Source organism: Protopterus annectens, chromosome 14.part0, assembly GCF_019279795.1.
Source record: "Protopterus annectens isolate FY-2018-M chromosome 14.part0, PAN1.0, whole genome shotgun sequence".
NCBI lineage: Eukaryota > Metazoa > Chordata > Ceratodontiformes > Protopteridae > Protopterus > Protopterus annectens.
The window spans coordinates 990,416,369-990,441,004 of NC_056748.1; the positions used below are offsets into that span (position 1 = coordinate 990,416,369).

Consider the following 24,636-nt stretch of genomic DNA (forward strand, 5'->3'; position numbering starts at 1 on the left):
TGACTCACTTTATAGTATGTACCATCTACAAACTGTAATTTGTACAATTCTGTAAGTACTGCATTTTAACTCTGTACAAAATGCAATCTGAATCACTTCTATAGAAAGTACCATCTGCAACAGTCAACACCAGTGTTATGCTCTAACAGTGTAATTGTATTGTATTGATAACTTGATTGCTTTAACAGTGTAATTGTATTGTATTGATAACTTGATTGCTAATCTTTTATTATATTTGTATAACTATATAACCTTGTTAATGGAGCTTTTCTCCCCAGGACTCCATTGAAAACGGGTTCATCTTGGCCCAATGGACTATCCTGGTAAACCAACTGCAAATAAAATAAAATAAATAATAAATAAATAAATTGTTTCAATCTCTCTGGCTGTTACTTCATCTCATTTCATATCCTGTACCTTTGAACTTTTTATTCTTTCTTTTACTTATATCCATTTGTTATGTTCCACAGGATCTTCATAGATGCATTTTGGAGAAGTATGTATGTATTTATTTATTTATTATGGTGGTCTTTCAATTTCTTTTACCTTGTTTCCCAATTCCCTATGAAACTTTATTGGGTCATCAATAAATTGCTTATTTTGTACTTTTTCTTTATATTTAGCTGTGTTGATATTTTTAGTTTATTATTTTCGGAAGTGCATGATAAATCCTGATCCATTATAGTACTGCGCATTGCTGTTATCAAATCTATCTTTCTGAGTATTTTTCCTATATGTTGCTTCTTCTATACTCTTCTAACAGTGACACTTCTTGTCTTAATTGCTGTATAAGTTTTCTCTAGTCGATACTTCATGTTGGTATTCAGTTTCTCCCTTTCCTTTCCCTTACTACCCTGTGTTCTTGTGGTAAAATTTATATGTTGTTAATTTAGCTGCACAGTAATACATCCTGTTTACTTCTGTGAAATTGCATGGATCTCTGTGGACAGTCCTAATTACTGTGATCATTTGTTTTGTCAAACTTCTAACTTTTTGAGTTTTATTAACCTTCTGCAGTCTATTCTTTCATTTATCTTAACAAGTCTATCTCTATTAGCTCAAGCTACTCTTCTCTTAGCTTATTTTCTTCTAAACTGAGGGCACTTTTTGTTTTTCATATCCTGCAGGCTTTCTATAGAAAGTTTTGTAGCATCTTCCTGAGGCACATTCTGTTTAATTTCATTTTGTGTCATCTGTTGCTCTGTCATATGGGAACAGATTGTCCTATCACTCCTTAACATTGACTGTGTCAGAGTTGCCACAGTTTCTTGTTCCTTCCTTTGCTGTCCAGCTTCAGGTGAATGTTTATACTGGTTTCTTGTGAAAGGCTCCAAAATATTTTCATATGCAACTGACCAGTTGCTTCCCATTCCACTGATTTCTCCTTAATTTGGATGTCCGTTGCTCTGTCCTGCTCTGGTGTTTTCTGAGTTAGATTTTCTACACCAAATCCTTCACTACACATGTTCTCCATAACCTCAGTTTCTATTTCTTTAACTTCTCCATTACAAGTCTTCGTTTCTACTTTTCCTCTTTGTCTTCTTATTTTTTGTACTGTAAAGATTTCCATGTCCGTAACCCTTTGCCTGTATTTCTCTTCAGGTATCTTTGGTGCTGCTCTTTTTGTATTGATTAGTTTTGCTTTCTCCTTTGCATAAATATTACACTATTTTAAATCTCTTTTTTTCCCATGTCCATATTTCTTCTTCAGATGTCTCCTGATCTTCCTGTTTCTCCTTACTTTGGGGACTCGTTCCATAATGCTGTGATGTAACCTGTGTTAGACCTTCTACACCAAATTCTTCACTTCACAGACATTCTGTAACTTCAGCTTGTATTTTTTAATTTGTACTTTACTAATCTTCTTTTCTACATTCCGTCTTTGTGATATTATTTTTTAATGGTAAAATTTTCCATGTCTGGATGCCTTTGCTTGTATTTCTCTTCGAATATCTTTGGGGCTGCCTTTTTTGTATTGATTAATTTGGCTTTCAACATTGCATAAATATTGCACCATATCTTTCCCATGTCATTATTTCTTTTTTATACTTTTCAACAATCTCTAGGTTTTGTTGTTTATATTTTCACACTTCCTCAGATGCTTCTTTTTCCAAGCAGATCAAAGTTTCTTGGTCTATATAATGATTTTCACAAATCTGTTGTATTAATGAACACAAATTTTTATTTTAAGCTTTTGACACTTTTTCTTGTGGAAGTATTTTTCTTTCCTCTAATTTCTCTCTTAATCTTTTTAATGTCTCGTTACTGGAAATTCTGGGCTTTTTGCATTATAGTAACAATACATAATTTATTTCTTATCCTTAATATTGTATATATAATAATATATATAATATAATAACATTTGTGTCAGTGGGCAATTCAGTGACAGCTCCTAATTTGCAATCATCTGCAAATTTAGTCAGCCAGAGGCCATTGACATTGCCTTTACTTCATAGAAGTAAATGCCAAAAAGGAGCAGTCCCAGCACCGATCCCAGAGGGACTCCACTTGTGACTGGCCTCTTTGTAGAGGTGGAATCCCTAATTCTAACTTTCCTGGGTCCTGTCTGTGAGCCAGCTGGCTATCCGCCGGGTTACATAACGGTTTGTACCTAACCTCTTAAGTTTGTCAACAATGCTTGAGTGGGGGGTTGTGGCAAATGCCTTGGCCAGATCAGGGTAGGCAGTGTGAACCATTTTGCCCTCATCCATTGTATCGGTTACCTTCTCAAAGAAGTCTACCAGGTTGAGTAGGCATGACCTGCCCTTGATGAAACCAAATCAAGTTGGGTCCAGTGTCTGGAAGTTTCCTATGTCATTATTGATCATTTCCATGGTAACTCTTTCCATAGCTTTGCATATGAGACTAGTAAGACTTAAATGGTCTGTAGTTTACAGGGTCTGGAGATGGCGCACCTTTGTGCAAAGGGATGATTGCTGCTATTCTCCATTCTTGAGGCATGAAGCCTGTTCAGATGATACAGTTAAATAGCAGATAGATAATGTTTCATGCTATTTAGAAGGTATCCTGGGATATTGTCTGGGTCCATTGATGCAGTGTTCTTGGCCTTAGGAGATCATTAAGGACTTGCTCCATAGTGATAGCAGGGGGAGTTATACTTGATGATATTTCCTGAGGGAAGGCTGACTGGGAGAGAGGAGTTAAGTTGGAGCTGAATTTCTCGGCCAGTAGATTTGCTATATCTTCTGACTCAGTAATGGTGTCTCCATTTACAATGAGCTCTGCACACAATTGTGTATAGTCTTTCAGATTGTGGACATAGCTAAAGAATGCCTTGTGGTTGTCCTTGACCTGCAAGGCCAAATTTATCTCAGATTCGGTCCTGGTAAGTTTTATTTGTCCTCTGAGTTGTTTGTTTAGTTTGATGAGAGTGCTTTTATCCTGCTGGGTGCTGCATCTCCTAATATTTGCCATGATTTTATTCCTTTTGTTAAACTGCTGATTCTACAAGGGTAGCTTATTTTTTTGAGTTAGTTCTGTACTTCTTCTTGGTGGGTACATCTGCCTCTATGCAGCTATATTAACATGCTTGTATAGGATTTCTGTTAACAGTTCTGCATAGGTCGCATATTCTCAGGGTTTATGGGGGCTTCAAATTTTGTCAGGTTATCACTTAATAGTAGGAAGTTAACCTTAGAGTAGTTCCTGACTATTAAAGGGTTAGCTGTGGTTCCAGCTTTTATTTTTACTTCAAATGAGACCATTTTCTAGTCTGATCTTACCAGAGAAGACATTACACTAGTGGGTGTGCAGCACTCTCCCGTATTAGTGAAGACCGGATGCAGTACGGTTGCACTGCTTGTTGGTGTATTGACAATCTGGTCCAGGGAGTTTGTATTTACAAAATTCAGGAATCTCTTTGCCTGTGCGTTTAGTGTTGTATGTGATTCCGTGTTAATAGTGGGGGTAAATAAAGTTGCCCATGAATATGGTATAGGGATGGATGGTGAGTGTTTCTAATAAGTATAAATACATGGTGTGGGTTTCCTGGGTCATAGAGGTGGGCCTATAGCTTGAAAGGAAGTGGTATTGCTTATGGTGATTTGAACATGGAGAAATTCGAGTGCATTGTCCTGGTTGACCAGCCTTAAGATAAATTTATTTTTTATGTAAATCAAGACACGTCCACTTTTAGTCCCTGTCTGTGTAGTAGTTGATCTAAATGTGTGGAAGGCATTGTACTGTCGGTGTGCTTTCCACTGCTTTATACCATGTTTCAGTGACCGTACAGATGTCAGCATTCTCTAGGTTGTAGAGAGCTTCAAGGGAATGAAGTTTTTTGTTTAGAGTCCTAGCATTGAGCAGTAACAGCTTTAGATTTTCTTGGTTTTTATTTGCTGTGTCAGAAGTGCTTTGAGTTTGGCATTGCTTAAAACCAAGGCACTCTGGGGAGGGCAATGTATTGGCTAATATTCGGAAGCTTAGAGGTGAAAGATGCAGACCATCCCTGGCAAAACAGCGTGGTCTGTTGACCATCTCTTTCCATACTGACAAATATTGGACCCACTTAGAATGACACCAGAAACTAAGCCAATTATTAAAGTCAGTCATCTTTTTTTCATATTGTGGCATCATCCTTGGAGAAGGTAAAATGCTGCTCAGTGCTAGGCTCAAACCAGCCTGGGACACATATTCTGAGATCTCCATGATGTCTCTTTATCCTATGGAGGTAGGTCTCAGGTTATTTACACCCACATGGACTATGACTGAGTCATACAGGTACTTGTGGTCCAGTGACCTGAGTGCTTGCATAATGTGTCAGATCCTGGCCTTTTAATAAGCAACTGACCATGACTTTCTCCTTAACCAGTCTGGTGTGAGGGACATCATCGAGCCTCACATTAGAGTCTCCAATGACTAGAATGTCAGATTCAGTGTTGGCTTTCCTTATGGGCTTAGAATTAGAGACTCCATGGGATGTGGCTGTATGTGTTGTTGAGGGTGTTGCTTCACAAGAGTGCATTTGGGGTTGCTGAGGGTGTTTGTTGTGTGTTACTTCATCTAGGAGGTCTTTGGGGTTTAGGAAGGTTACATTTACTTGCCTCAGCATATGAGGGTGTATGTGTCTGTTTTTAATTTTGTTTGTTGGGTGTAGCGTATATACTACTGACAGCATTATTGACATTAGGAGTGCTTTTATGTGAGAGCGTTGCCTCCAATACATTGTGTAAAGTATATCACTCACATACCATATCAGTTTGTTTGAGAATTAACTGGTTGTCAGTAAATGTAAGGCCATTTCTACATTGCCCGAGGATGCCCATATCCACCAAGCTGGTATTGGAGATAATGTGAAAGTTCAAATCCATGGTAACAGACCCTTTTTTCATTGATTAGACAGCTGCAGTGAGAAGGTAAAGTAATGTCTTGAGTGTTCACTTTACAAACGAGGTCAGTGCTTGTCACTCAAATTTAGTTGTCCTCTGTGCAACTAGGTATTGGTGAAATTTTAAATGTCAACTCATAGTGTCTGTGGGTATACAGGGCCCTGCCAGACACTTGAGGATAAACTAATGAGTAGAGCCTGATGATTTATGGATAAAGTATTTAGGCAGATATTCTAAAGTTAGAAGCAAATTAAGCAGTAATTACTGAAAAGAAAGAATTAGTTTGTCAAGAATAATGAAAATAGGGGAGTCATCTGACTGGCTACTGCCTGACTACTACTAGTGTTGGTCTCACCACAGCTTTACTGTGTTGGGATACAATACTTCTTTGCTTCTTCTCTCACCAGAAGCAAAATGTTAGCACCAATCCCAAGATGAGAAGTAAGCCACAGCCTGTTTGGTGATCCACAGTCTTGTCCCAAATGATGTAAGGGTCTGTAGGCTTGTTATATCCATTTCCTATAAGATGCCTTGAATAGCAACCAGATAAATCAGGAAGGTCAAGCACAGACACTCAGTTCCCAACCAGAATGGTCAGAAATCCATGCACTCTGAGGAGCAAGCTGCAAGTACAAATTCCAAACTGGAACGTACGAAGTACCAGTATTAGGCTTTCTGGTGATGTTCCCAGGAAATAATGTTCCTATGCTCCTTCTTTCACCAGGAGCAAAACAGAAGCACTAATCCCAAGATGACTACTAAGAGGCAGAATATGGGTCACCAGTAATTGGTGGTTTTGGAGTGGAGTAGGTGTTACAGATTTTAAAGGTAAGATGGAAAAATGGGTTGCTACCATAAGATATGCAGTGCGCACTAAGCAGCTAGATATGAAAGAGTGGGTAACTCTAAGCTTTAGGTATCTAAGTGGAGAGCCACTAATTTTAAAAGAGCAAGACAGATTGGAAGGGGTGGGCACTTTGTATTCTGGTTCTATAGAATACAGTGGGATGGCCAAAAAATTTAAATAGTTGAATGGGAATGATTTCACAAAATGCTAATTTTTTTGCTTACAATATCCAATGAAAGAGGAGAGGGAAGACGATATGTGGTCAAATTAACATAAGGGGAAGGTAACTAGAAAGGCAGCTGAGTTTAAAAACACAACAGCACCAGGGTAGGGAAAAACTTAATTTCTCTGTGACTCACAAGGGACACAACTGTGGTCTCTTTCTGATTTTAAATATACAATTAAAAGCAGAATACAAGTAAAACACAGTGTAAAGAAAATGAATCACAACATACAAAATAGAAGAAGGCATAAAAGCTACACAAAATACAAGAAAGCAAAAACGAACTAACCTTTCCCTCACAGTAAGTTGCATCAGAGCTTGGTTGAACTTTTCTAGTAAAGCCTTGGAATGGTTCATTTTACCTCTTAAGTAAATGGTTTAGTTCCTGGCCCCACCCTCAGTTCGCAGGTGATTAACCTTAATTGAAACAAAAAACAGAAATACACTGACTGGTATCGCCACAGGTAAACTAAGCAAAAGAATGCAAAAACACGCAGATCCTGCTACTCACGCAATATTAATGTAGTCACAGATATTTTGAAAAAGAATTGGGACATTCTTCGGAGTTGTCCAGACCTTGAAGGCATAATAGATACTGCACCCAAGTTTAGTTTTCGTAATGGCTTATCTTTGAAGAGGCAACTCTGTGACAAGAGTGCTATGTTTTGTGATGATATAATCTTTTCATCTCGTCTAGGCACATTTCTGTGTAGAGGCTGCAAGGTATGCCAATTTAAACTTTCAACACATATGTTCAAGCGCCCGACCATGCATTATAGTATAGATTGCTCATTTCATGCTGACTGCAGAACAGCGAATGTTATCTATTATGTATTCTGCCAATACTGCAATGCCTTCTACCTTGGAAAAAATAATTGTTGTCTAAAAGATAAGATCTTGGAACATCTTAAGGTAATAAGACATGGCAATGTTAATAATGCACTGACTGTGCATGTACAGAAATCTGGGCAACATCATACATTCAGATATTTTTATCTTAGAAATTCTTAGGTTGGGTGTCAGAGGTGGAGACATTAAAAATATTACTGAAGCCAGGGAGCAGAACTGGATACTTGGAATTACAATAATTTAAACTGCCTGGTTTGAATGATGACATTTCTTTGAGACCTGTACTTAAAATGTAACCTCTAGCACACTAATTTTAAGTGTTCATAGGTGTGTACTAGGCTAATGGGCCTGGAACATTTATAAGCCTAGCCCATAGGATTACCCTGGCATTGTGCCACCTGACCTTAATTCCTAGTGCCTCTGTCAAGTAGAGCCACTGGAGTGATCCCCGGGGAGAATTTTCAGTTTCCCATCCACTCATCAAGATTTCTCTTGAAGAAGGCCAGTGAGGTGCTCTGCTTAACATGTAAGGGAAGACTGTTCCACAGCATGGGCAGTCTCTGGGTTATGAACCTGTCCCTCCAGCATGTTCTGTTGATTGTGGTAATGAGGTTTAGGTCTCTGGAGTGTGTGGTGCGGAGGGATTAAGATTTCTTTAGATGTAGCATTTCTAACAGAGCTGGGTCAGACATGGCTTTGTAAGTCAAGCAGAGATCACCTCTAAGTAGGCGATATAAGACAGAGAATAGTTGGAGAGTTTTTTTGAGTCTATCCATATAGGACAAGTTTTTAAGGCCTAGGATCCCCTTTGTGAGGTACTTTTCCAGCCTCTCTAGTTGTTGCAGGTGTCTAGTGAGGTACATGCCAAATGAGGCATTGTACTCAATGATTGGCCTAATGAGGGAAGAGTAGACTGAGACAATGACCTCTTCTTTCCTGGATGCAAAACCCTTAGTAATGAGATGTGCCACATAGAAGGACTATAACAAGTTATATGTTTTTTATTAAAATGTTTTTAATATTGTCATCTTAAAACATTGAGTAAAGCCATTTTTTATAGGGCTGTGATGTCATATACAAGAGACAAAGTTTTCCTGAGTCCCTGTATATGGCGAGTGATGGAGGGAAGGTAATTTGCTCCAGTTTTATTTCTCAAGGTATATTATTTGTTACTTTAAAATATTCAATTGATTGGGAGTGGTTTTCTTTTTGTATTTAAGAGATGTCTGTTGTTGATTCTTGGTCTGATGAAGCATTATTTTATCTAATGCGAAAGCACTTACCATTGTGCTAATAAATCCGGAGTTTTGAATTGTTTGTGACACAAGCTCTTTTCTCTTAAAATTTTGCCGTGTGAGTCACAGGATCTGTGTATTTTTGCTAATTAACCTTAATTGACCTGTTCTGATTTCTGTGTAACTCACAAGAGACACAGTTGTGGCCTCTTTCCTAGTTTAAATTTGCAGTTAAAAGGAGAATACAAATAAAACACAGTATAAAGAACATGAATCACAACATACAAAATAGAAGAAGTCAATAAAGCAACACAAAATACAAGAAAACAAAACCAAACTAACCTTTCCCTCACAGCAAGTTGTGAGTTATGGCGGAGTCTGGGTGAGCTTTTCTATTATTTAAATGTGTGTGCATGCATATATGTGTGTGTGTATATATATATATATATATATATACATATATATATATATATATATATATATGTGTGTGTGTGTGTATATATATATATATATATATATATATATATATATATATATATATATATATATATCAATGGTTTACCGTTGAAATGTCGTCGTGCAATTGCACGGCTATGAAGTATTCGAACAACAGATGTTCGAATACTTCATATGTGTGCAGGTTACATAACCGAACATCATTTTTGCAAATGGACTGTGCATTCGCAAATATAACGTTCTCTCATGTAAAGGGATCGCGGTACAGTGCATTTAGGTTAATACATCCCTTTCCTCACCGGAGTAGGAATATTAAGTTGAGGGGGTGTGGGGGGCTTGCCCCCCTGCATAAACGGGATGCTAGGTTAGCTAGTTAGGGAGTTACGGGAAGGGTGGGATTGCTGTTAAGTGCTGAAAGTGTCGTGATCGACATTTTCGGCATTAACAGCTATTTTACGACATTAGGGACGTTCGGTAATGTGTACTTTTGGCAAAACACTTCGCTAATAAGTACACTTTTTTTTTTTTTTAAATTTCAAGATTATGATCGTAAACCATGAAAGCACTTTATAAGCTCGAAATCCTGAAATATCGAATTTCAGAATCTCGAGCCTATAAACTCAAATGGACGGAAATTGCGAACCTGGAAATGTCGAACCAGCGGTACGGATAGTGTGTTAGGTGAGTGTTGTTTATTTTAGGGTTTTGGGGAGGGATTGTGTATTTGTGAGTGTGTTGGGACGTTTTATTTGTGGATTAGGGTAGGTAGGTCAAAGTGTGAGTGTGTTAGTGTTGGGAGTGTTGGTGTTTGTATGTCTGTGATGTGTGTTTGTGCAGGGGCGGAATGTGTGGTGCTTGGTTGTCTGTGTTATGGAATGTAGTGCGACCTCGGAGTTAGTATATATTAGTAGGGGGGTATGGGAGTGCAGGGGGCTTGCCCCCCTACTTATAGTAAGGGTAGGTGTGTGTGTTTGTTTAGTTGTGTGCATTTGTGTTGTATTGCTTTTTGTATAGTGTCGGAAGGTGTGTGTGTTTGTGTTTGTATGTGTTGTGTAGTGTGTGCTGTGTCTTTTCGCGTTTTTGTGGTTTCGGGAGTTTGGATTTCATGGTTTTGTGGTTTCAGTTATTTGCATTTTCGACTTCATGGTCTCGAGATAATGAAATTTAGTATTTCGAGATTATGAAGTGAATCCATATATACATATATATATATATATATATATATATATATATATATATATATATACATACACACACACACACACACACACACACAAAACATGGCGGATCTACTGTGAAACTAATGAAGCTTAAGCTTCAGGGCCCCTGAAGCAACTTTTTTTTTGACTGAATTTTTCAACAAAATCGATAGAGTTTTTTAACTGTTTGTTATTAAAATAAGGCTGTTTTACTGATAGAATCATAAGTCAAATGGGTTTAAATACTTAATACTGACCTTAGAAATTCTACGAATAAGTTCTAATGCCCATTTTATATGGGTTCAAAATGCCCATGTAATTGGTCAAATTTCATAATTTTCTTGAGGGCTTACATTGTCCAAACCCCCAGCTGTATGGGCTTGTTGAGCTCACCAGAATCTACATTTTGGCAGTTGGATCCTCAAATCCTTTGTTGCTGCACGGCTTAATAGTTCTACAGCTCAGCCTCAGCCCTTAGGCTAGAGCCAATTGGAACCATAAAAAGACATCTGAATTCTCAGTTAAGGCTGCACTCATCTTGCTTGTGCATTTTAACACAAAAATCAGATTTTTACCTCTTTATCCTTAATGAGCCCCATCTGATGACCTTCTTCTGATTTCCTCTCTTGTAGAGAATGAACCAATACTTTTTTGCCACATTGATGTTGGGTAGTGTGATTGTCTTTCCTCCAAAATTTCTTTTCCTTCATTTTTGGCAAGCTTTCATTTATATCTTTGTTAGTGTTTAGTGTTAAAAATGTATAGTGTGCTTATAAGCTTGGTCTATAGTTAGCACGGAAGCCTGATATTTTTATGTGTATATTTCTGCTGTTTCATTAGCTGGCAAATAGTGCTCCAGTTCTCATGTTTACTGAGATATTTCTGTTTTCTAGCATGAGATGTTTATGTTTTGCTTATTCAGTTGAGTTTTTTGGAAGTGGCAGACCTGGCCTGTTTCTCATTTACCGTATTTCTAGTGGTAGAATTCTTTGTAGACAGTTCAGTTAAAGTATTCACATAGGCCATGTCAAGGATAATTCCGTTATGCAAGAGCATTGACCCATGTGAGCAGATTGCAAAAATGTTCAAGTTCTGAAATTGATGTAGTATCGCATTACATTGATGATATTCACCACAAATTAGTAAATGAGTGATATCAGTTCAAAGAATATTTATAACTCAGGAAATCCCAGAACACAGAAGAAAACATGCCATGTAAATTACAATGTGCAGAAGTTCTTCAGCTTCTTTGTGAGCAACACCTAATTGAAGTATTCCCTAATATTACAACTGTGCTTAAGCTGTACTTGATGGCCATCTTGAGCTGTGAAACAGAAAAAAAGAGTATTTTGTAAAATGTGTTTCATGTAGTGTGTATTCTCATATATGTCTAAAATAAAATATTATATTAACTGTGGTCTTTGCTATGTTTTATTTCATTATTCTGTGATGCATTATGCATGTATATAACGTTTCCCTAATTTCCATCCCCATAACTTGAAAACTGTAAGGCATAGCCTAGAAAATTTTTGTTCACACCAGTGACTTTGACATGAGATAACACAGGTACAGCAATTTTAATCAAAATCTGTGATGTAGTGGTTGAATTGTTAAAAAAAAAAGATTTGTGGCGATCTGCCATGGAACACCCCCGTTGAAAAAGATAACAGCGGTTACCTAGACCCTGTTGCTGGTGGGAAGGGACTCACTGTATGGCCTATTTTCAAGGACTCCACCCCACCATCCCGTTCTCTGCCATTTGGCTCTCAAGATTCTTGCAAGGGAAGCAAGGCCATTTGGACCTTGTTGGATGTTGCCCTATTATTGCTGGTTGCAAAGGGACCCATAACAGTTCAAGCTTCAGAGTTCCAAAAATGTAAGTCCGCCACTGTACACACACACAAATAGTATTTCTCTACTACCATTTGTTTACAGTTTGGGACAGCTATTTTTAGCTTTGGTTTTTCTGGGAGCATTGTTTATAAATAAATGTACTGTTTATATAAACTTTGAAAGATTTATTTAAACGTTTTTTTGTGTGACATTATTTATTTATTTCGCCTGAGAAAACTACGTAACACGTTGTGCTTGTGTTCAGGATGTGACAACTTACCTGCCATTTGTTTCTCAGATTCATTTAATTTCTTATGGTTTTGACATTTTTTAGTGTACTGCTTGTGCATTACTGTGTTTTTGGGGATGTTGCTTGACAGACAAGTATAAGAGTGCTGCTTGTATAAATATTTTGACAACTTACCTTTCAACCGACTCGTCGCAGTGATTTTAGTGGCTATTCAGTCACAGCATACATACTTAACACCGCTGCTGCTGGTCTGTTGTCTGGAGTTCCTAGAAAACAGAATTTGCTTACCAGAGAGTCCTTCTCAACTACCTGGGCTCAGTCTTCACCTCAGATGATAGTGGATGACCCTAGAGTGGCCACTAGTTGCTCATCAGACAACTCTCCTACCTGTCCAGTTTCTTCTTGTGTAGTCTTTTCAGCCATCATGAATTGGGAGTCGGACAATGTACTCTTTGGCTGTTTCTGTTACAGGCAAGGGGGAACCATCCTTTCTGTGGCATGGAGATTTCAAGGGGATGCTGCTGATGGATATGTCAGAGGGAAGAGTCCCCCTGAAGGAATGAATATGACTTTTCCGAGTTGGCCTTCGCAGGTACCTGTAAAGAAACAAACAAAAAGTTAAACATTGTATCTGATGTTGTCAGTCTTCATTTATCCTTGACTTTTGGGTACTCTGTTCCGATCCTGTGAACTGGCTCAGCTATTGTACAGCTCGCGCCAGCCAAAAACTCTCAAGCTAAGGCTCTACCCACAGTTCCTCTCTCCATATTACCTCAGATCTCATTTGCTACTTTTGTCGCAAGACGCATCAGCCGTTCCTCTTTCAGCCAAGTGAAATGTCTTTATTTTTGAAAGTTTTTCTCATCTTCTTCAACTCTTTATACTTGTATTTATATTATATTAGTTTCTACCCACCTTTTTTCTGGTTAAGTGAGTGCTTTTTCCGTTACCTTACGGTATTCTGTAGACCATCATTGGTAGCCCCCTCCTTTTCCTTCTGTACCTCATCAGGAAGCTCTCTCTCTTACCATTGCTGGTATTTTCTTTCTCTTTAACAGTCCATGATATTTCTTTCTACTATAGTTGGTAGTTTTATCTTTCCTTTTGCATGAGTGTTTGTGTGAGAGTGTTCCCGCCAGTAGACTCCTCTCCCTCCTTCTCAACAAGGCTGATAAACCAAAAGGTACTGCAGGGTTTAAACAGTGCCAGAATTGCGGACGGAAGATGCCCAATTTGGATGGGCACTCTTCCTGTGTTTATTGTCCGGGTGCAGCTCATTTGGACCAAGATTGTTCTGTTTGCCAGGCCTTTTGTAACGGGGCCTTAGTTGAGTATAACAATTGATATTGAAAGGTTTACTTAAGTCTTCTTTCAAAGAAGCCTTATCCAGGATTGCTCCTTCTCCTTCTAAATCTGACCAGGATATAAAGCAGAGTCACTCTGTGCCGACTTCTTCGACACTGGTGACAAAGAAGAATAAGCCTTTCGAACCCTCCACATCTATGTAACCAAAGCCCAAGGTTCCAAGACTGCTGGAACAGACAACCTCCTCGGCGCTGGTTACTATTACGGCACCACAAATCTTGGCACTGACTTCTTTGGCTTCCCAGTCAGTGCTGACCTCACCTACTGCACAACAGCAGACTTTACTTACCCCCTCCGTACCGAAATCAGAAATGATTTTCTTACCCAGGAGAAGGTATTCACCTTCTATCGACCCCTTTGTGGGGCAGCTTTCCACTCCTTTTTTGGAGAGGCCTGGAGAGGCCAAAATCCCCCTCTGGATTATCTGTCCTTTCTTCCAGGAGTCTCACTGAAGTGGACATCGTGAGGTTGGTGGATCAGCTCCTAGTGGCCAGGGGGTTTGTCTGTTTCTTCCCAGGTCCCTCTCCCTTCTAGAGTTGGGGATTTTCTCCCAAGAGTCCAACAAATCTTCCTCCTCTGACCTCCTCAGATGGCTTAGAGCTTCCTGCCCTGATCCCCCTGGTTCCAGCTGCTCTGGTACCAACAACCCATCCACCTTCGGTGCCAGAATCTGCCCTGACCTCTTTGGTCCCTTTGGAACTGGCAGACTCCTGGAGCAGTAGCTCTGCTGTTGGGTCCGTGGGTTTTGGATCACCCCTGTTTTTTTATTTGGGGTCGTCCATAACTCTGGAAACTTCGGCAGCTCTGAGCTCTTCCTCGGCTCCTATTCTGGAGGTGAGCCTCTTGGGGCGGGGTGTGACATCTGTTCCGAGGTTGTTTTTCTTTGTTCGGGGGACCTGCCTTCAAGGTTATGGACAGGGCCTTGGCCTCTGCAGGCTCTCACCTGGCTCCTTCTGTGTCAGAGTTATATTTCCAGACTCTTCCTTGCCCAGAACTGCCACCTTCCTCCACGCCTGGGGCAATGGGCACCAAAGCTGAAAGCTACCCCTATACAGGGCCCCTCACTTCAGAGTCCTCCTCAGAGATTCCCACTGAAGAGCCACCCTGAAAGAAAGATGTGCAAGAGGAAGCACTTAGATTCCCCGGAAGAATCTGTCACCGAAGACATGGACTTCTGTGATAGGGAGAGTTCCTCCCAGTCACCCACAGAAGACGTCTCCTTCAGAGAATTCTAGAGATCCTCAAGCAGAGGGGTAACTAGCAGCCCATAGACCTGACCTCTGAGGAATCTTTGTACTTGCAAGCTTTTGGTGCTCGCCCAACTACTTCTTGGGTGACCTCTCCTGCTGACAATCTTATTAAATTGATCACGCAGCGGGCATGGAAGGCTCCTGATTCCATAGAGCCAATTCCCCGGAGACCAGACAAAATTTTGTTTGCCCCTGTAGACCACCGGCATTGGACCAAGGGCTTAGCAGTAGATGCTGTGGTGGTGGTGGCAGCGGCTACCAAAAAGGAACTCGCCGATGAGAGTCCCACTGCCCATCCCCCTAACCAGGAGTCTAGAATGATGGACAGATTTAGAAAGCTGGTGTACATTTCGTCGACCTTCGCTCTAAGGTCTTTGAATTTTATGGCACTTTTCAATAGGCTCCAGAGGGATCTGATTAAGGAGTTGTCGGATACCCTCACAGAAGCGGTGTATGACGAGCTGCAGGATAAAGTTGCCTCTCAGCTAGCCAACCTGGAGTCTCTTTCTAACTCATCCATGAGGCTTATTGCACATGCAGCTGAAGAGATGACCAGGGCAGCGGGTTCAGGTGTTACCATAAGGCACCATGGCTGGATGTGCTTGTGAGAGTTTGTGGATTCATTTAAGTCTTCCCTTGTCAGTGCTCCCTTTGGTGGATCATCTTTGTTTGGCACTGAAGTCAAAAAACTCTAGCTAGGTGCGAGAAGGATGGAAAGACCCTAACTGCAGTGGGTATATGTTTTTCTGCCCCCCAACGGTCCTACTCTAGGAATCAGAGGAGCGGAAAGATGTGGTTTAAAATGTCCCAAGGGCCTTTTCAGGATGCATGTGGCTGTGGCTCCCCTTGGGACAGAGGGGGAAGCTCTTATGGAGGATGCCAACCTCGTGGCAGAGGTGGCCCGCAAAGTCAGGGCTCCAGAGATGTTTTCTTGGACAGTCCTACCAGCGCTCCTGAAAGGAGCCCCAATTGCTTACCTCTGGAAGCAGTCGGGGGGGAAGACTTTCGATAGCCTGGTGACAAATAACGTCCAATACTTGTGTGCAGAAGATTATTACCAGAGGTTAACATATGCCCTTCAATCTTTTCCCAAGATTACAAAGAAAACTCCCTGATGTGCCACCCAGTCGGAGGGAACGAGCAGCCTTAGAGATTCAAAACCTGCTAGAAAAAGAGTCATCCAAGAAGTCTCAGCAGACCAGATAGGATCCAGGTTTTACTCAAGGTTCTTTCTAGTGCCAAAAAAGACAGGGGACTTGAGACCGATTTTTGGATCTCAGCCTTCTGAACAAGTTTGTTCAGGAAACAAAAATCCGGATGGAAATGTGTTCATTGATACCTGAAGGGTTAGACGCATCAAGTCTCAATTGCTACAGGCACTCTTTTGCTTCTAATAGAGTCTTATCATCTCCACCTTTCTCATTGTAAGAAACATGGTCAAACACAAAAATAGAAATTTTTTTAAATCTTTACATTTTTGGCTGTGTACATACAAAGAATTAACAGATTTTTTATTTTTAATTTTTAATATCCCTAACATTCTCTAACATATTTCCATCTCTAGCATTTTGAAATACAAATCACATTGTATTTGATAAATGCATACATTTACTTTCTTCCTAACATTTTTTGAAATATAAATCAGATTGTATTTTGATAAGCGTACACATTTTACTTGTTAAGTTTTTTAAATAGTTTTATATATTTTTAAGATGTATTAGGTATTTGCATAGGTAATTTATTGACCTTTCCTGTTGGTTTTATACAGAGGGGGTGTGTTATATACATGTGTGTAAGTGAAGTTGTTTTAATTTGTTTTTTCACTCTGATGATGCCCAAAGAAGCAATTGGGTGAAAGCGCTTAGTGGATGTATATATGTGAAGTTGTTTTATACTCAATAAACGGTTAACTGTTGCGGAACTGGTCGGTTGTTTGTATCACTTCTCAGTAGCCTGTATGACACTGAAAAGAGTGGCAAGGCTTTGAGACCATCCATGTAGTTTATATGATTTGATTTTCTTCTAAGAAAGTGCTCTGGACTTTCAAGTTGTGTCAGATGTTTGGGCAGGTACAAACCGAAGGAAGCATTATGTTCAGTGAATGACCTGATGACTGCAGAATGCAGAAGAATGATCACATCCTTGAACTTGGATACCGTACACTTGATAATAAGTTGTGCAGTAAAAAAGGACTTTCTTACAGTAATGGATATGTGGTGATTGAGGGACAGTTTGTTGTGTACATTGGTTCTCAGGTCCTTAACTACTGGATTAACTTTTAGGGGTGCATTGTCAGTATGGTAGTTACAAGGGATTTTTTGCTTGCTGACGGATTTTACCATACATTTCTTGGCATTTATATTTGTGCTACTAGGACCAGAGATGCGTGCAGTGCAATACATAGTTTAGTGTGTCCTGACAGCATTTTTAAATTTGCATTTTTAGATTTGCTGTTCTTCAATGTATTAGATCGATGTATGGGAAGAAAAAATTAGAATAACTGTTGGATTGGAGCAAATTTTTTTTTCAAATAAAGCTCAAGCTGCATATGTTAAACGTGGATATGACATGGAAACTTTTTAAATATTCTTTAAAAGAAGAGAATTACAGTTTTGATTAATTGTCTAATCCCATAATTATTTTTTGTTTAATTCTGTGTTCTGCCAATGTATTTCACAGTTTGAAGATGTTTGGTGTACAGAAGCAGTTACTGTGAAGTTTTTGTTGTGCATTAAAACGTTTTTCTCATTTGCAGGTCTTTGTTTTATCAGCTACTACTCGTATTTTATATTGTTTGGAGATATTTTTGTTATCTCTTAGATTGTGCTTTTTTCCCATCTTTTGATTCCTGTGCCTGTTTGAGAACAACAGGTCATGGAATTTTGTTTGAGACATGCCTCCTGTCAGCCATGAAGAACTGTCCAACCTCAGGATATGCCTAGAGCCAAAATACTACTGTTAACTTGTGGCATATTATGGTCTGTCCCCATTTTGCATTATCTTCACTTTCTCCAACATGCTGAGATTTTCTTATCCTCTTCCTCTCCTGAAGAAGAAAGTCTGTATACCAATGTTGTGTGGCTTGTAATTCCAGCGTAGTGTACGGTAGATTGTATTTGTCTATCTGTTTCTCTCTATGTTGCTCCTTGTTGATGTTAGAAGATATTTTATCAGTTACTGTAATTCCTTTTTGCGGAGGTAGGAGCAAGTACTTTGACTTGCAATTTGGCCAATTTAAGTGCTTGAATGAAACATCTGAGCTTTATCTTGGACATTGTTCCTCCACTTGTGGGCAGGTACAGGCCAGGACTTCACTGTAGCCTTGCTTCCCTTCAAACTTTTACCTAGTGATTCCAGAGACCTGTAACAGTTATTTCATAGGTTTGTAGGTAAATACTAGGCTAGCTGCACTTGTGGGCCATTTTAAGCATAGCCAGATGTTCGTGTTACCCTGCTGCAGTCATCACACTTGGGTTATCCTGCTGTCAGGCGGTCCCGCAGTCGGCCCGAATTCCAAATTCTTGGTCCGGCGTCGGTTGCTGTCGCTTCTTCCCTGACGTCAGTGCGCCAGGGGTATTTAAGAGGCATCCAACGCCATTTTCTTCAGTCTTTCTTGCCGCGCGGTGCCCGAAGCAGAAGCAGTTCGCAAGTGCCGGTCGGCCGACACCTGAGATTTTCGATTTGAATTTCAGTCCGAAGTCTTCATTAAAGCTAAGTACCCCATTGGGGAACATTTTCTTGCCTCAGTCCAATGTCAGAAAAAGTTAACAATTGCATTTCTTGTGGGAAGCAAATACCTCATAAGGACTTCCATTCCTATTGTATTCCTTGTCTAGGCCCAGACCACGACGTCACAGGTTGTCGGTTTTGCGCTAGGTTTAATAAACGAACTATAAAACACCGTTTTGACTTCGCACGGCATTAATTTGGTAGGAAATTTAATTATATCATGCCGTTGGAGCAGCCGACGACCGCCACTCATAAAAAATGCAAGGATAAAGACAGGCAGCCTAGGAATAAGCCGGACACCGAGGCCTCAGTTGGGCCTGTCGCCGGTTCTCAGTGAGGTGCCTACGCAGCCCCTGACGACCGCAGAACTGGAACCCCAGACAGCTGCAGACTCCCAAGCAGAGTCCACTAGGCCGACGCAGCCTTCTACAGACACAGGAGCAGAACTAGACACCGGTGCAACGGAAACACCTTCGGTTGCAGAAGGTGTCTTCAGACCAACTACACTCACCATTAAATTTTATGCTAAACTTAAAACTCCTTTAAAACCAAAGAAAACTGTACATCAGGCTACAGTTCAAGGCCCCATGCCTAAGAAACAGATGCTTAAGATGGCTGAAGATTTAATTACCCTTATCAGGGGTTCCCATCCCCCTCCTGATAAAAGACCACGACAAGAGGAGGATTATGCATCCTCTGACCAGGTTTCTCTCTCCTCAGATTCTTCTGAGGAACAGGATTACACTTTTCCACCTTATGAGGATTCTGAGGCTGAAGATTCCATTCCCTCGGCTTCTCCCCCTGAAGACTACTTCTTTGGGGAAACTTTGCATACCATGAGGGAACATTTCCACTGGGAAGGCCAGGATTACTCAGATTCTAAGAAAAGGCTCAGAGAGTTCCTTTTACTACCCCAGCACAGACCTTTTGCTATCCCTCCTGTTTTAGATATTGTGGATGATGTTTACTTGGAGTCTAGTTTAAATCCAGACTCTCTACCTCCTGCTCCAGCCAAACTAGACAGATACTACAGAGTACCTGACTCACACAAATTCCTTTATAAAAGCCCTGTAGCTGACCCAGAAACAATTTCCCAGAGTCTTAAGGGAGCAAAAGCTTCTTTGGCTAAAAATCTTGTGCCCTCTGAAAGGGATTCCAGAGCCCTAGATAGATGGGAAAAGAAAATTTACACCTCAGCAACTCTGGCTATGAGAGCATTAAATTGCCAGTTTCGCATGCTGAAATATCAACAATTCCTAATGTCTCAGTTAAAACAAAAAATGAGCACACATTCAGAACAGCCTGAATTCAAGGAAATGCAGGATCTGTTGCATGCAGCTGAACAGGTTGGCAAACATACCTTGCAATGCGGATTTGATTCATTGGAAGCTTCCTGTAGAGCAGCTGTTACTGGCTCTGTTATAAGTAGACATGCTTGGTTAAAAGAACAAACCCTCCCTGACAATGTTAAAGCAAAATTATTGGATGCATCTTTACAACAGGATGTATTATTTGGTGTCAAAGCAGAAGAGGTTTTAAATAAAATGGAGGATAAGGCAAAGTCTATGCAAACGGTCAAGGATTTTTTGCAGGTACAACCCCCTCGTTTCAGCAGAAATTGGCCTACAAAAAACTGGTCCTTTCCAGCTTCAGGCAGATCACAGAGGGGCAAATACAGACGCCCAAGGGGTAGAGGCCAGTCACAGGGCCCTTACAAACCCCGCTAATGGGGTTCTACTACCCAGAAAGGAGGAGAAGACAGGCCCCAGGCTAGCAGAAGACAAACACAATGACTCTATCCTCAGACTACCAAGCAAACCTCTCCTGGCAACTCCCTTGGGAGGAAAACTAGCATTTTTTGCAGACAACTGGCACATCATCACAAAAGACAAATGGGTTCTAAACATTGTCTCCCAAGGATACAGATTCCACTTTCATACCTTACCAAGGATCAAAGGAATGCCAAACCTGCCACCAAATCAATGGGCAGAGGCACAAAAACAAATTACAGCTCTCATGAACATGAAAGCCATTCAACAGGTACCTGCACAGGAGCAAGGGCAAGGATTTTACTCAAGACTCTTCCTAGTCCCAAGAAAGGACAAAGCATGGAGACCCATTCTGGATCTTTCAATTCTGAACACCTATCTGCAAGTACCAAAATTCAAGATGCTAACACTACAGCAGCTTCTTCCCATGCTGGGCAAGAATGCTTGGCTAGTCACTTTGGACCTCAAGGAGGCATACCTGCATGTCCCTATCAGACAAAATTGCAGAAGATACCTCCGCTTCATTGCAGGTTCAATGCATTATCAATTCTCTGCACTGCCCTTTGGCTTATCTACTGCGCCCAGGGTCTTCACAAAATTCCTGGCACCAGTAATTGCATACTGCAGACAAAGAGGAATTCAAATATACCCATACCTGGATGACTGCCTTATTCAAGCAGAAAGCAAGGACATTCTTTTAAAGCAACTGGCATTTGTCAAACACCTTCTAAGTTGCCTAGGGTACACAGTAAACTAAAAGAAATCAAAACTAGTACCCTCACAAAACATAATATTCCTGGGTGCCAGCTTGAATACAATGGCCCAGATGGCTTTCCTCACGCCAGACAAGCAACGACAGCTGTTTCAATATTTCAAAATAATGGCAACAAAGACCCAACTCCCTGCAAGAAAAATTCTGCAGGCCTTGGGATTCATGGCATCTTGCATTCTTCTAATACCATTTGCAAAACTACATATGAGGATATTACAATGGTACCTGAAAAGTGTATGAACTCAGCACAGCCACAGCTTGGAAACAATGATACCACTCATTCCCTGCCTTCAACAGGAATTTCTGTGGTGGGCACAGGTATGTCACCTCAACAAGGGTCAGCCTTTCACCTTACCCACGGCCAGGCAAACTATGACAACAGATGCATTGGACTATGCCTGGGAGCACACATGGCAGGACAGTGCATTCAGGGCAAATGGACTACAGATCAGAGACACCTGCATATCAATCAAAAAGAAATGCTAGCAATGCAGAATGCCCTAACAGCTTTCAAGGACCTTCTACACCCAGAACAACTACTAATAAAGACGGACAATACCACAGTTATGTGGTACATAAACAAGCAAGGGGGCACACATTCCTACCCCCTGTGCAGGCAAGCAATGACCTTGTGGAACACTACACTCTCTTACCAGGTTCAGTTACAAGCACAATTCCTGCCAGGAAAGAAAAACACATTGGCAGACGACCTAAGCAGAAACATCATGGATCCACACGAATGGAAACTAGATCCACAAGTATTTGCAGTGATAGTTCAAAGATGGGGACACCCAGACATAGATCTGTTTGCAAGTCCCCACAACCACCAACTTCAAAAATGTGCACAAGGACCTTCCATCCTCTAGCTTGGAAAGTGGACGCCCTCTCATTCAGTTGGAAAACATTAACAGTTTATGCCTTCCCTCCACTGCCTCTTCTAGCAAAGGTACTGCTGAAAGTCAGATTAGAGAGGCCACAAATGATACTTGTTGCACCAGACTGACCACGCCAACATTGGTATCCAATTTTAAGGAATATGGCCCACTGCCCACCATGAATTTTGCCACAAATTCCTCACCTGCTCACCCAGCGAGACCATCAGATTCTACACAGCCAGCTCAAGACTTTAAACCTGGCTGCATGGCAAATTACCTAAACAACCAACCAACACCTTTATCCAAAGCTGTTATGGATGTCATTCTGAAGGCCAGGAGGCCCAGCACCAGGAAAGTCTATTCAGACAAATTGAAAAGATTTTGCGCCTGGAACCAGGCTAAAGGCCTAAACCCCCTTGATCCAAACATCCCTCAGATTCTACAATATTTGACTGAGATGTTTCACAAAGGACTTTCCTTTTCGTCTATTAAGATCCACGCCTCAGCAATTTCAGCGCATTACAGCATGGATCCTCCTTTATTTTCACATCCACTCCTAAGACAGTTCCTCAGAGGGGCTAAGAACTTAAGACCACCAAGGAGAGTGCCAACACCTACTTGGGATCTCAACTTTGTTCTGGAAAAGCTTACACTGCCGCCCTTTGAACCAGCTTTTTCAGCTGATTTAAAATTTCTTTCATGGAAAACTGCCCTACTACTAGCAATAACCTCAGCTAGAAGAGTCTCAGAGCTACAGGCACTAATGGCAGTGGAACCTTTCCTCATTTTTCATCAAGACAGAGTCTCTCTATGAACTAATCCTTCCTTTATGCCAAAGGTGGTATCCAGTGTGGCCCTAAACCAAACCATTCACTTGCCCACCTTCTTCCCAAATCCCCAGAACAAAGGAGAAAGACTCCTGCACTCTTTGGACATTCACAGGCAATTACATTACTACTTGGATAAAACTAAAGCTTTCAGAAAAACTGACCAGCTTTTTGTAGCCTATGCGACAGGATCACAAGGAAAAGCTATCTCAAAACAGACCATTTCAAAATGGATAGGACATTGCATACCTTTCTGCTATACACATCATGGGAAACCAGTACCTGCTAACATTAGGTCCCACTCCACCAGGGCTACAGCTACATCAGCAGCCTTTCTCAGGGGAGTGCCAACCAAGGACATTCTGGAAGCTGCTACATGGAGTTCAGTGCACACCTTCACCAAACACTATCATTTACCTCTGTACTCTAAGACTAGAGCTGGTTTTGCCACTGCAGTTTTGCAGGGCCTACCAGCTTCTTCTAACCCTGTTTGATTACACCTCCCATCCTTAGCTTTGGGATTCAACCCAAGTGTGATGACTGCAGCAGGGTAACATGATGAACATAGTACAGCTTTGTACCTACCATAAATGTAGATGTTCGAGTGTTCACCCTGCTGCAGTCCAGGTTACCCCCATCCCCTCTGAACTAGCTGAACTTATCTCTACCACTTCTTCCTATACTACCTCTGTGGTGTATTTGCTTGTGTCTAAGGGTTTTGTTTGATTTTTATATAACCATATATATTTTGCCTACCTATTGGGGGCACCTGACATCTGGGGCAAGAAAAACGAAAGAAAATGGCGGATGCCTCTTAAATACCCCTGGCACACTGACGTCAGGGAAGAAGCGACAGCAACCGACACCGGACCAAAACTTTGGAATTTGGGCCAACTGCGGGACCGCCTGACGGCAGGATAACCCAAGTGTGATGACTGCAGCAGGGTGAACACTCGAACATCTACATTTATGGTAAGTACAAAACTGTATTTTACTGTTTTTGTGCTCAAAATAACCTATCCCATTTGGTTATAGATTGGTCATACCTATCTCGTGGTTGATATTTATATATTACCATTAATGAGAATAACTGGGATCATACCATAGATAATTTGAGGGGACCCTTGCATGGGATAAAGCATTTTGAGGCTATGTCTGTTCATTAGTAGCACAGGGGGCAATCCTGGGGTAAATTTCTGTTTCCCATCCATAGATCTAAGTTGCGCTTGAATATGGACAGGGTTGAACTTGGTTTTATGTGGATGGGGAGTCTGTTCCACAGCAGTGGTATTCTAATAATTAAAGACCCACCATTGTGTTTTTTGACCAACATCCCTCTTACTTGTCCTGCATATCTTTTTTACTGCCAGGTATTTACCTGTATATGGACAATATTCTACTTCAAATCTTTGATATTCTAATTTTGTATACACTGAGTGACTGCATGTACAGGATGTATTTATTTCTTGGGAAGAACAACAGGAAAGAGGTGCTTTCCTCCAGTGGTCTTATCTTCTGTAGCGAGAATAAATGTTTTTGCAATGAGTTAGTTTCTCACTACTGTTAACAGCAAGATACATGGGTACATTTTACATTTTTATTATTACTTACATTGTGTATACTACATAACTGCTTATTTTTCTTTGTGGTTCATTGCAGCCCAAGTAAGCAAGATAAACATTCTAAAAAGCTGGAGGCACCAGCTGGCATGGCTATGGATGTTCCACTAGCAGCCCCAGAAGATTCTGGAGTCGATTCAATGGAGGTGTGCCCATCTGAGCCAGTGGATACAGCAGAGACTTCTCAGCC

General features: G+C 40.8%; 1 protein-coding gene across 1 annotated transcript in view; it reads left to right on the top strand.

The window, feature by feature from the left end:
- Nucleotides 1-24,636, top strand: part of ZNF511 (zinc finger protein 511) — a 374,315-nt gene that overhangs the window by 264,396 nt on the left and 85,283 nt on the right. The window contains exon 5 of the mRNA XM_044056782.1: nt 24,487-24,636. This exon is cut by the window's right edge and continues 45 nt beyond it. Coding sequence (XP_043912717.1) covers nt 24,487-24,636 — 150 coding nt within the window. The remainder of the gene's footprint in view (nt 1-24,486) is intronic.